Source organism: Panthera onca, chromosome A2 (genome assembly GCF_046562875.1).
Source record: "Panthera onca isolate mPanOnc1 chromosome A2, mPanOnc1 haplotype 2, whole genome shotgun sequence".
NCBI lineage: Eukaryota > Metazoa > Chordata > Mammalia > Carnivora > Felidae > Panthera > Panthera onca.
In genome coordinates, this window is record NC_138340.1 from 16,679,516 (window position 1) to 16,693,420 (window position 13,905).

General features: G+C 39.8%; 1 protein-coding gene and 1 pseudogene across 4 annotated transcripts in view; one reads left to right on the plus strand and one right to left on the minus strand.

The window, feature by feature from the left end:
* The window catches only part of SETD2 (SET domain containing 2, histone lysine methyltransferase), a 125,007-nt gene that overhangs the window by 81,258 nt on the left and 29,844 nt on the right, over positions 1–13,905 (minus strand). For all 4 annotated transcript variants that reach the window (XR_014136814.1, XM_060630869.3, XM_081793504.1 and 1 more), the window contains exons 3-5: positions 8,788–13,154; positions 5,442–5,573; positions 1,984–2,112 (exon numbers count right to left, since the gene is read on the minus strand). Coding sequence is in view for 3 of the 4 variants with exons in the window: in XM_060630869.3 (XP_060486852.3) it covers positions 1,984–2,112; positions 5,442–5,573; positions 8,788–13,154 (4,628 nt within the window). In the remaining variant the exon portion in view is untranslated. The remainder of the gene's footprint in view (positions 1–1,983; positions 2,113–5,441; positions 5,574–8,787; positions 13,155–13,905) is intronic.
* LOC132678501 (phosphatidylinositol N-acetylglucosaminyltransferase subunit C-like) lies at positions 2,978–3,865 on the plus strand (annotated as a pseudogene).

Below are 13,905 nucleotides of genomic sequence, written 5' to 3' on the forward strand. Positions count from 1 at the left end.
ATCTGGTTTACAATGCCATGAAAACAGTGATTCACAGCTGAGAAACAGCTCTGAAGAAATCAGGAGGCACTGAAATATTAGAGGCTTTATGTTCTAAGAAAAAAGAAGATAATTTAAATACAGCAGCCATGGGGCGCCTGGGTGGCTCAGTCGGTTAAGCGTCCGACTTCAGCTCAGGTCATGATCTCGCGGTCCGTGGGTTCGAGCCCCGCATCGGGCTCTGGGCTGATGGCTCAGAGCCTGGAGCCTGCTTCCGATTCTGTGTCTCCCTCTCTCTCTGCCCCTCCCCCGTTCATACTCTGTCTCTATCTCAAAAATAAATAAACGTTAAAATAAATACATACATACATACATACATACATACAGCGGCCCTTCTACTGTCTTTATTCAAAGACCTCTAATGATGTCAAAAGTCAAGCAGATCTTTTCTCCTGAGGCACGTGGATGGCTCAGTTGGTTAAGCATCCAACTCTTAATTTCAGCCCAAGTCACGATCTCACAGGTTCGTGAGTTCAAGCCCAATATCAGGTTCCACACTGGCAGTGCAGAGCCTGCTTGGGATTCTGTTCTCTCCCCTTCTCTCTGCTCTTTCTCGCTCTTAAATAAACTTAAAAAAATTTATAAACCCATCTTTTCTCTGACTGCATTCTCTGTGAGTTTTTTCTAGCATTTATCAGTAATTATGATTAATCTCTCTCCTTGGCTTCTTTCAAGTTCCTTCCACCCCTGACCGGTCTTTCCTCAGTTATTTAGTATCTTCAGTAGAGAAGAAACAGGTATAATATAGAGAGAGAATGTCATGATATTTAACACTAACTGGCAGATTTGTTCCAAAGACCTCCTCATCCTATGTATATCGGACAATGTCCCTGTTCAATGGGCATGAATACTCTCTTCGTGAACATCTACACAGTTTTGAACTAAAAATTTATGAAACCAGCACTACTATGCTAATGAGCATATGGAAATTAAGGAGTAGGAAAATATGGGAAACCTGAAAATATCCAGTCTAGGGTATTTTACCAAAGGAGGGTTCTTCGTGAGGAGCTTAAGAAAGCTTTAAGAAACAGTTTTATTTTCTTCCTTTACTCCTTTTACATATTTAAAACTTTTTCAATCATAAACACATGTAATCTGTATATATTTAAAGAAAAAGGTACTCATCTTTCATGATACTTAAATATGCTTTCCATAAAAAACTTACTGTTTAAAGTAAACACTAAATATGGTAGAAAATAAAGTGACCCTTTTATGGCATTATGTACAAAAAAGTTACAGGAATTAGGTAGAAAGCAACATTTACTCATTCAATAAATGTTTATTGTTTTTAATCCCTACCTCAATCATCTCAGATACTCTCTTCCCCTCTTACTCCAAGATTTATCTATTTAATTATTACTATTTTTTAATTTTAGAGAGAGAGAAAAAGAGAGCACAAGGAGGGGAGAGGAAGAGAAGGAGAGAGAGACTCCCAACCAGGCTCCACACTCAGTACAGAGCCCAATACAGGGCTCAATCCCACGACGCTGGGATCATGACCTAAGCCAAAATCAAGAGTCAGACAATCGACTAAGCCACCCAGGCACCCCCTCTCCAACTCAGTTTTATGTAAACTAACTAATCAATTCTGTCCCAAATCCTTACAGTTTCATAGTGATTCTGGGGGTCTACAGCAAACACTGGTAACTGCTTGGAATTAAACGAAAAGTAACTGTCATACAAAGAAGGACCTATCTGGTCCAAATGTCACAGATGACAAAATGCTCTTCATATACAGAGACAGAGGAGTTTTTTTGTTTTCTTTTAATTTCCTAAAAGAAATGGAAAAAAAAAATTTTTTAAACTAGTTACCAGGTGGTCATTCTACACAATAAACATTATTAACCTTCAGTATAATAGACACGTTATTTTCCTTCCTACAAAGTAGCTAACCAACTTCAACAACACAAAAAGGAAATGAAAGATGATTACAACATAACTTACGAAGGAAGGTCTTTGGCAGCTCTCAAGCCCCAGCCTTTCTTTTCTGTGAGTATGACTTCCACATCTGCGTGCTGTTTTCTCTGAAACCGTCTATTGGAACAATAATCCCCATTCGGACACCGAGAAGAACTGAAATGAGAAACAGAGAAAATCAATTCTTCAAAGAAGAATCTCTAATGACAAATAGGATGTGGATTAAAAAAAAAAAAAAAAAAAAAGAGATACCACAGAGCCTGCCCATGTGCAGAAATAGGAAACAAGGCCCACCTGAGGAAAGGAGAATAAAACAGTTGAGGATGACTGACAAGAAAGGTGGATTGCTGGAAGATGGAAAGGCAGGTTGTTGATACACGATGAAGAGCTCTGCATACCAGGCTAAATTTGAACCTAATCCTGACAACTACTAGAAGTTTAAGTGTGAGAAACATGAGAAGAAAGATATCCTATACTTCCTATCTCTTTAGCAAGGCTGGCAGGAAAGTCAGAAGAACGCAGAGACCAGAACTACACTGTCAACTTAGGAGAATAGGGCTAAGTCTCACGTCTCCTTACATGCGTAATGTCATCTCTACTTTCAATTTAGATAAAGGAATTGCCAAAAACGCTTTCTCTTTAATTTTCTGAGGTATAGGTTTTGTTCTCATAATACTTGAACATGGGCAAAACCAAAATCTGGGCCTTGAAAGAAAACAGTTCAGCGACCCCTGGCGCCCCGGATGGGGAAGGAGGCGGGTGGCCGCCCTTCCCAGCCGCGCAGCCTTAGGAACTGCGGGCAGGAACTTGGCCGTACTGTCCTGCCTCAGAGAACAAACTCATCTGTTGCAGGCCTAGCCTGGGTTGCTGCCTTTGAAAGCAAGGGAAGGTCGGTGCAGTATCAGCCACCACCCAGCATGGGATTTCCAGAGAGGTCTTATTTCAGAACTTTGTAAGGAACAAGAACCACGTGGACTTCTGCGAGGGAGACTGAGCTGGCCTGAGTTTGAGGGAGAGGATAATGGGGACCCAGCCTGTAGCTGACACTAAGCAGGCCAGTGGCAGGTCTTGTACGAGCGATAGCCATTTCCCGATAACTACGTGGACTGGTGTTTCCTGGAAGAGCTCCGGAAAAACATCTACACCCGGAAATACCAATACTGGGCTGTGGTCTTCGAGTCGAGCGTGGTGATACAGCAGTGTGCAGTGTCTGTGTGTTTGTGCTCATCTGGTGGTATATGGATGAGGGCCTTCTGGCCCCCCAATGGCTCTCCGGGACTGGCCTGGCTTCTTCACTGATTGGCTATGTATTGTTTGATCTCATTGACAGAGGTGAAGGATGGAAGAAGAGGGGGCGGACCCGGTGGGCTGACTTGAAGAGTGCCCTGGTTTTCATTACTTTCACCTACGGTTCTTCCCCAGTGCTGAAGACCCTGACGGAGTCTGTCAGCACTGACACCATCTATGCCATGTCAGTCTTCATGCTTTTAGGTCGCCTCATTTTCTTTGACTATGGTGCCAATGCTGCCATTGTATCCAGCACACTGTCCTTGAACATGGCCATCTTTGCTTCTGTCTGCCTTGCCTCATGCCTGCCCCGTTCCCTGCATGCCTTCATCATGGTGACTTCTGCCATCCAGATTTTTGCCCTGTGGCCCATGTTGCAGAAGAAACTGAAGGCATGTACTCCCCGTAGCTACATGGGTGTCACACTGCTTTTTGCATTTTCAGCCTTGGGAGGCCTGCTGTCCATTAGTGCTGTGGGAGCCATCCTCTTTGCCCTTCTGCCGGTTTCCATCTCTTGTCTCTGCCCTTTCTACCTCATTCGCCTGCAGCTTTTTAAAGAAACATTCATGGGCCTTGGGATGAGGCTGAAATCAAAGAAGACTTGTCCAGGTTTCTCAGCTAAGTTAGGGACTTCCATTCGGTCTTAAGGGAAGCTGATAGACTAGCCTCCCGACTCATACAACATTCGAAGGCAGAATCCCATTCTGGAAGCAACATACTATTGTGGGTGGGGGAACAGAGATCAAAAGAAAAAGCTAACCAAGAGCGTGAGTGGTGAAGGTGCTTTTTCTTTCTGTTATTTTGTGGATGAAAAAGCTTTCTGGGACCCTCTTGAATTATTGCCTCATTACTGCTGTAACAAATGAAGTGATGTGGTTTCTATTAAAAAAAAAAAAAAAAAAAAAAATCCAAAAAAGAAAAAGAAAGAAAACCGTTCATCAACACTGAAAACAAGGTATCTACACTATAAATCACCTTAATATTCTTTCCATGTTAAAAAATAAGGATACTGGGGCACCTGGATGGCTCAGTTGGTTAAGCGCCCAACTCCTGGGTTGGACTCAGATCATGATCTCACGGTTTGTGGGATTGAGCCCTGTGTCAGGCTCTACACACTGACAGCTCAGAGCCTGTTTGGGATTCTCTCTTTCCCTCTCTCTGCCCCTCCCGCGACTCGCATGCTCGCTCGCTCTCTCTCTCAAAACAAATAAACATTAAAAAAAATGTTAAGGAAACAAATTTTTCATAAAATTGGTAAAAAATTTTAATCACACATTTTTCAATGTAAAGATGTTTACTGTTTATAAGAAAAATGCAAAAGCAGGGGCGCCTGGGTGGCTCAGTCAGCTAAGTGTCCAACTTTGGCTCAGGTCATGATCTCACATTCATGAGTTCAAACCCTGCATCAGCCTCTGTGCTGACAGCTCAGAGCCTGGAACCTGCTCCAGATTCTGTGTCTCCCTCTCTCTCTGCCCCTCTCCTGTTCACTCTCTCTCTCTCTCTCAAAAATAAACATTCAAAAAAATTTTTTAAAAAAAGAAAGAAAAATACAGAAGCAAATATCTACCTTTGAAAATTAATAATTATGAGTTAACTATAAATAGACTATATAAAGCAGCCAAGGGAAAGATTTAGCTAAGTCTGCACGTGTAGCACTGAACAGGTCTCCAGAATTTATTTAATTAAGAGTGTATGAGAGTGTGTGAGAGTGTGTGAGAACATGTGTGTTTGGGCCAAGGTGAGGGAATAAAACTCAAAAAAGTACATATAGAAAGATTTCATTTCTATACATAAAATGAGGAAATATTTTGGTATAGGCATAAAAATTATCTGAAAAGACTACAAACAGAAGGACTGAGGTTTGGAAGTGGAAGACATTTTACTTTATACCCTTTTGAAATGCTAGGGTTTTATCTTATTTGATAGTAAAAGCTAAAAAATACCAACATTTGCCTCTCAGGACAAACACAAGAAACAAAAGGTTAAGGGCTACTTTACGGAGCACTTAAAATGTATACTATAATGAATAATGCAAGGAAAATTTGTCTCCTTATAAAGGCTATTATACATAGGAGATTTTATTGCTTATAAATAATACTAGGTAAAAGAAGAAAGGTTAAGTTTTATTCATTACTAATTCTTAATATTTTGGGACATTTAACAGAATGAGCAAAATCAGAGCATTTCAATTTACTTACCATTCAATCATGAGGAGACGATTAAGACAATCTTCCCCACATGCTATTTCACCTTGCGCTCTTTCATCTTTAGAAAGAGGTGCACACTCACACTGCATTCGCTTAATATCCCGATGTGATTTATTCTTCTTTCTATTAGATAAAATTTTATAAGAATTGGTTTAAGAAATCTCCTGGTAATGATACAATGTACACAAATATGTGCTAAATCTCATTAGTTTCACATTTAATGATTCTGGTTAAGTTAAACATTCAAAAGGAAGAAAACATCTAATCACTAGCAATTGTGAAACTGAAAACACTAATTATGTTACACAAACAAGAGGCAACGTGAGCCCTGGCAAGTGGGAAGACAAGAGTTCAAGTCTATCATTTTGGACTGAGCCCTCATTTCTTAGTCCAAGTCAATTAAACCTCAAATTATGAGCAATTTCAAGGGTCAACTGTCCTACTGGGCTCAGGAAAAATAAAACACAGGAAAACTCATGAGGATCAGAAAGTAACACAGATGATGAAAGTGAAGTTTAAGAATGAGCCCTCCTGGGGGTACCTGGGTGGCTCAGTCAGTTAAGCGTCCAACTCTTTCTTTTTTTTTAATTTTTTTTTTTTTTTTTAACATTTTATTTATTTTTGAGACAGAGAGAGAGACAGCATGAATAGGGGAGGGTCAGAGAAAGAGGGAGACACAGAACCTGAAACAGGCTCCAGGCTCTGAGCTGTCAGCACAGAGCCTGATGCGGGGCTCGAACCCACGGACCACGAGATCATGACCTGAGCCGAAGTCGGACACTTAACCAACTGAGCCACCCAGGCGCCCCTTAAGCGTCCAACTCTTGATTTTGACTCAGGTTATGATCTCACAGTCATGAGATTGAGCCCCGCTCAACACAGAGCCTGCTTGGGATTCTCTCTCTCTCCCTCTTTCTCTGCCCCTCCCCCACTCTCTCTCTCTCTCTCAAAGTAAACAAACAAAACATATAAGAATTAGTCCTCCTGGATGGACAAATAATGGTTGAGACACAGCAAAGAAAGAAAGGCAGAGGAAGAAACGAAGTTGCTAAAAAAATAAATTTAAAAATAGGTAATTTTTAATTAAGAGTTTAACTCAATCTTTCAGAGAGAATCTTTCAGTAACATTGTATTTCTAAAAATCTTGTTTAAAAGAAAACTGAATGATTAAGAAAAGAATGAAGTATAATTTACAGAACTGTATTACAGAATAATCAGGTATTACAGAATAATCAGAGGACTAAATTTTCCCAACAGACTAACTGATTTGGGAGTAAAAGGGGAAACTGTTCAAAATGGGTTAGGTTCATAAATACCTATGCCAGAGTTTGCAAAGAAAAAGTGAAAATGTGATTATTTCCTGGCCTTTATGTTGAACTTTCTTTTGTTAAAAAAAAAAAAATCAGAAATGAAGAAGATCTCCTTAAGATTAGGGCAGTCTAACTTACTCTCCAACTATCAGACAGTGAAGAGCACCGCTGTTCTATGTGGCTGTCTTAATCTCCTAACTAATCTGCTTTCATCTTCAACATATGTTCAATGTTTATAAAGTACCCGAAGAGTGTCTTGATGGTTTCAACTACCTATGAGTAAAAAAAGAATGACTCAGCTGGTTCAAGATATAATTCATTAATGAGTATATGAATATTCTCAGCCTGAAGAAATCAGGACTGAACACAAACAAAATATCTGTTTACAAGTACTTTAAGAACTGTAATTTTGAAGAATCAGCAGTAGCTTTATTTTGTATTGCTCCATAAGGTCAGATAAGGACTCATGGCCACAGATTCAGGTAACTCTATTTTCATTAGACCTAAGAAAAATTTTTTTCACCATCTTCAATACTATTTTTCAATAATTAGTTTTCTTGGTGGCTCCGAAAGGCCCAGCATACAACAACAGGCCCTTTAAAAATGTTCCCACTCTAAAAAGGCTCTCCAATGTTTCCACCAACTAGATCTTTTTTTTTTTTTAATGTTTATTTTTATTTTTGAGAGAGACAGAGAGACAAAGCACAAGCGGGGGAAGGCAGAGACACAGGGAGACACAGAATCTGAAGCTGGCTCCAGGTTCTGAGCTTTCAGCACTGACCCCAATGTGGGGCTCAAACTCACAAACTGTGAGATCATGACCTGAGCTGAAGTCGGACGCTTAGCCGCTGAACCACCCAGGTGCCCCCTCCACCAAACCAGATCTATAATGCACATATGCAGGTGGTAGATTTATCTGGATCTCAGTGCTGAGTAAATCCCAGAGGGTTGGGTTGATTAGTTTTACTTCTATTCTTTTACAAAGACCCTGGAAGCTGCATCAATGTACTCACACAATTCCTAAAAACTACTACTTAAAAGATTCAATATTTTAAATTTAAACCTAATTTACTAGATATAAGAGGCTCTCTATATCATAAAAAGGTTTTTGTTAAAATATGAAAAACTTCTCATGAGACCTAACTTTACCTTAACCAGTGAAAAAATTTCGTTAAACAAAAAAATTTTTAACACTTAAAGGGATGATGGTTAAGCAGATTTTCAAATAGAGGAGAAATTTCCAAAAGGAAAATGGATGTAAGACAGATTTTTTTCAAAAAGGCATATTTCACATATATTCATACTGGAAAAATGAAGAAACTGTCGAGGAAGGGTGAAAGAAAGCAGACTGAGCAGCTCTGCTTTGAAGGAGTCTGTCTTCCATTACTCCTATTCTCATTATCCCCTTGTTTCAGGTTAGGGGTCTGTAGGAAACCACTGTATCATTTATTTCTAAAATACTGGTTATGCTATTGCCAAATGTAATCAATTAGCAACAGACTAAAAAATAATGAACAGAAAACGATGTTCTAATGTGGTTCCCACTTTATAAAGCATCCTTCAAAGATACTTCATTATGAACATTTTTCAAAAGGAAAAAAATCCAGCACAACTACTTTTTTCTTAAGAGCAGACTGTTTTGCTGGGACTTTATTTTGTGTTTCATCAGTTTCACATGTAAAAGAAACTTAAAAATAGGGCTGGCCTAAATCATACTTTCAGAACCAAAAAGATAATGAGACCAAAAAAAAAAAAAAAAAAAAAAAAAAAAATTTTTTTTTTTTTTTTTTTTTTTTTTTTTTTTAAAAGACATCCCCTTCCTGCGGAGGGTGGAGGAAGGGATACTGAGGGAAGGATTCTGCCATCAAATTTAAATAGGTAAATAGGCTTTTTAGACTTTTTAACTTATATCCTATTATGCAACTGTATTTCATACAATTGACCTCAATATGTTCTGAACTGTTGAAAGCTAACTTTTTCAACAAAAAGACGTTAAAATTTGTTGGACAAGCATTAATTAAGCTTACCTTTCTGTTAAATAAACATTTTCTTCAATCAGATCAAAGTAACAGGGCATCTTCCCTTGCTTGGCACATTCTTTCCATCGCTGTGGGTCCCTGAAATCCTCCATGACACAGGAAGGCCCAACCAGTGCTGAGCCTGGGGGCACTGCCGTTTCTCCCTGCTCTACTGCCACTCGAACTTTCTTTCTGTCCTGAAGTTCACCATCGCTTTCAGAATCACTCTCCAATTCCGGTCTCCTTTTTTTAGGAGGCCCTCTATCTTTCATATCATTTTTTTCTAAGTTTTTTGAAAGATCTCTCTTTTCATTCACAGCTAAAGAGTCCTTAATGGAATTGCTGCTTATTTCAGGTGCCTGCACGGACCCCTTGTCCTTCTGAAGGGATAGAAAAAATTTACTGGACTGGCTTGAAAAGTGAGACCCTGCACATTGATCCCAATTGTCCTCCTCTTCACGGTCATCTGTTAAGGAATCTGGTACCTGCCCTTGAATTCGATCATACACAACCCCTGTTCCAGGAGGTCTACCTGCTGATCTTGGATCCCAGTAGCCATTACCTTGCCAGTAATTACGTGTCCCACCATAATGTTCTGCACTTTGCTGATACTTGTGTCCACCACAGGCTCCATAGCTGCTGTCAGGTTGCTGATATGTGGTCGTAGGCTTTTCTTGTTGAGAGAATTCCCACCCTAGGTTCCTGAGCTCTTCTGATGAGCGGAAGCCATCCACTCGGGAGATGTCACAAGAGGAAGAAAAACTCAACTCTGTTTTTCCCAGTCTACTATCTGGCCTGTTAGGGAAAATGGTTTGTTGCCGAGACTTATTCGGGACGTCTTCAAAATCGTCAGAAGAATAAACTGGCAGCTCTTCTTGCTGCCTAGAGGCTATTTTGGCTTTTGCTGTTTCTTCAGAATTTGGATGACCTAGAAAGTCAGATTTCACATCTGTATGACTTGTACTATCAACCCCGTCACTCTGAGGATGAACAATTTCAGACAGGTGGTTATCTATCTGTTTTCTGCTGGGGTGTGTAAAAGAAATTTCCGGATTCTTCTCTGTTCCTTTATGATGGAAGAACTTCTCAGTCTGAGAACAAGGTTTACTTGCTACACTGTCAAATTTTTCCTCATATGAATGTCTCCTCGACTCCAATCTCTCATCTTCCCAGTGGTCAGAATAGTGTCTATAACTTTGACTACTCCGAGAAGAACATGGACTGGTTTCTTCCGTGGGCAAAGTAGAATTCTTTGGGACTACCACAACAGACTGAAGACGGTTTCTTGGAAAACTGCTATCATCAGAATCTGTATCTTCAGAGTCACTTTCATCACTTGAGCTTTCAGAAGACTCAGAATAATCTTCATGGACAGTGGATACGATCTCTGAGGCGTGACCACTACTGTCACATTTTAAGGTGTATGCTATGCCATCACTGTCCTCCATGGTTAAATTCAAGTCACAAGAAGAAAATACAACTTCTGAGTCATCAGAAGTATGAGCATGTCCTCTCCCTCCTTCTTCATCTAAAGACATTTCTGACCTTCCTCTTCTCTCAAGCACTATGGAACTCCCTTCTTCTTGAGCCTCTTGCACACATTTCCCAGAGAGCCCATTATTATGCCTGTTTTCCCAAGAGGCAAATCCCCTTCCTGAATCAGGAAGGCCGCTACCTACTTCTATGATGGTTTCTTTCTCTGCATGCTTTACAAACTCTGTGCTTTTACTCTTCAGCACAGCATCCAAAACTGGAGATGCATTCTCTCCACATTGTAAGAGAGTTAAACTGTCCACTTTTACTCCTGGTGGCAGACTCTGAAGAGATGAAGCAATGCCTGAACTCTCTATCGGTTGATATATGTCATCAAAATGATTAACAGAAGCTGAACTGGTGCTACCAACGCTCTGCTTATATTCTTCACGTGCAAATTTTGAGTGCTGATCTGTCAGATTTCTATTATCGCATATAACTGTTTTTGATTTCAAATGCACATTCATAAAGCTATTTGAAGAAATCTTCATAACCGAAGGCTCAATCTTTTCAGCTTCAGAATGACGCAAAGAAGGGTTGTTGTCATTTGAAGTACAGTATAGATCTGAATCTTTGGTTTTACAATGAGAAACTGTCATATCAACTGGTTCTTTAATTACAGTTTTGGAATAATCTATAGTCGTAACTGGCAAAGACATGTGTTTATCTTGGTGTGGCGACACTGTAGGTTCTGTTTCTCTAAATGGGCTTCCTGACTTACTACGCAGCATGCACGTATTGTCTGAGTCTTTCTCTTTACATCTATTAATATTCTGAAATCCATTTGATGAAAGCATGCATGCTTTGACCAAAGGGGATACCTCTGATCCGGTCACACTATCATCAGAAGACATCAAAACAGTGTCAGTTTTAGAAGTGCAAAATGTTGCCAAATCAGATTCTGCCCCAGGAGATCCATTTATATTTAATTCTATGGGACAATAACTTCTTAACTGATCATTCTTCACTTTAGATAAAGAGTCTAATTCCTTAATACTATCATGGCTATCATGTCCTATAAGTTCAGATTTAAAAATAAGGGATTCATCTAGCTTTTTAAAAGTAGGTGAATCATTTAATCGATTTGATGGTGATGGAGACCCAGTCTTTTCTCTTTCAGGAATTTTACTAATCATTCTTAATTCACTACCTTTTGAACAAGGAGCCTGTAAATTAAAAGAATGAGATGATCTGATTTCCTCATTTAATTCTGTACAACAGAAAGAATTCTTAAATTTATCGGACTTGGATACAGACTTTGAAAGGGCAGATTTGTAACGGGAAGCACTGTTATCATGCTTGGAATAGGATGAGCCCCGTCGGAATCCCAGTTCATTAGGGGGAGAACAACATCTTTTCATTGCTTCATTTTCTGAAGTCCTTTTGGATTCTCTTTCTACTTTTGAAGAATACTTTCCTCTTTTCTCCATCTCTAAGTAAGAGGACTCAGTTTTGCAGTCCCGATCAGATTTAGAATAGGATGACGATGTCCTTAGGTCTCTGTAAGAGAAGGAATGGGATGAGGTGCGCCTTGAGTAGGTCTTCTTATACTCCTCTTCTGAGTCAGAACTCTCCCGAGCTCTGTTATCTGTATATGGCCGAGAATAGCGAGCCCTCTCTCGGTAAGGGGAACTCCGATGGTAGCGACGATCAGAGTCATAATAATGGGATCGTTCCGACCGGGAATAGGATAAACTAGTTCTAGAGCCTCTGTCAGATCTTGAGCGAGATCTGCTCCGCCTTCGCTCTCTCTCTGATCTACATCGAGAAGATATATACCGAGTATCTCTTTCAAGTTTTGAGTAGCTAAAATATTTATCATCTCTCTCTGTTTTAGATCGTGAAGATTTCCCTAAATCCTCACTTTTTAAAGGTGCTAAGCTCTTTTTTGAATCTCTTTCCTTTTCAATGCTTGCTGAAAATTTTAAATCGTGTGATCTTTGACTTGAGGAAGTCCGTACAGAATCTTCATCAGATTCTGAAGCAAGAAAGGTGCCTTCGGATTGTGAGGATTTCTTCTTAGAACCTGTTTTTTTAGAGCCCAGATTACTCTTAGAACTATCTGGAATTTCTTCTTCCTTCCCAATATGGGAATCTTCTTTTTGTGAGGGAGTATCTGCTTGCTCATTCAAATTTTGAGTTATGTGTTCTTCTGAACTATTAGATACAGCGTCCTGCTTAGTGTCCACGTCTGAAGATTCTGGTACAGTCGTAACTGGTGGTTCCTTCAGTATTCTAACTGCTACATCTACCGGTGCTGTCATCAGAACTGGGATTGGTGTGTGTGGCAAGGCCACTGGCTCTGTTACTGGTGCTGGTGGTGAGGGTGTCGTGGCCTGGGGAGGTGGAGGTGGTGGAGGTGGAGAAGAGGGTGGTGAATCTACAGTTGTTGATTCTGCTATGACTGCTGGTAATGGTACTACTGGAGGAGGTGGAGACACCACTGCTGTAGCTGTAGTCAGCAGTGGCCTGGACGTCACGTGAAGCAGGTGTTTCTTAAAATGAATTTTGCCCAATTCTACCCTTGATTTTGGTGGGGAAGATTCTTCTGTAGTAGATAAGGTATCTCCAATGTCCATTTTTATTTTAGGAGTCAAGTCTACTTGAAGAGGTCCAGCTGGGGAGTTTGGAGTATCATTTTGCTTTTCATTGCCAAGTGCAGTCAGAAACCTATTCTGCAAAGTTTTCTTTGTAAGGCTGAAGCTGAAAGACACCTTTTGTCGTCCCTGTTCCTCCAAATTAACTTTTGTCTTGGTGCCTTTAGGTAAAAATCGACTAGAAGCAACACCTTTGAACATTGGTCCTTTGAAGAAACCTGTTTTCTGCACATTTTCAATCTTTGCCTATAAGTGAACAAAACAAGCAGTTACTACAACAATAAAGTTACTTTCAAATGGCTAGCATTACAGTTTAAAATGTCAGGAAAATGAAAAATCCTCTTTAAGGACAGTATGAATTTCACTAAGCTAGATAAAACTTCATTATAGAAAATTTGAAACATACACAAAAGTATAGAGAATAGTATAATAAACCCTTAAGTACCCACCCCAAGTTTCAACAATTACCCATACTTTCCTATTTTTGTCTCTTACATAAAGAATTTATCTGTTTTGGGGCACCTGGGTGGCTCAGTCGGTTAAGCGGCCGACTTCAGCTCAGATCATGATCTCGCGGTCCATGAGTTCGAGCCCCGCGTCGGGCTCTGTGCTGACAGCTCAGAGCCTGGAGCCTGTTTCAGATTCCGTCTCCCTCTCTCTCTGACCCTCCCCCGTTCATGCTCTGTCTCTCTCTGTCTCAAAAATAAATAATTGCTTAAAAATATATATATATATATAAAAGAATTTATCTGTTTTTATAACTTTTTTTTTTCCAGGCAGACTTTTTAACGAGAATAAAAAAAAAAAAATCCAACATGTACTTCAATATAGAACACAAAATGACATGTAGATAGAGAGCAATAATTAACATCTCAGTGTGGAAAATAGTTTGTTCCTGTGTTCTGAGAAGAAACATCAGAAGCCATTATAGTGGTGTTCTGGCATCACACAGAATCACTTAGGTGCTTCATAAAATACAGATCTGCAACACAACTAG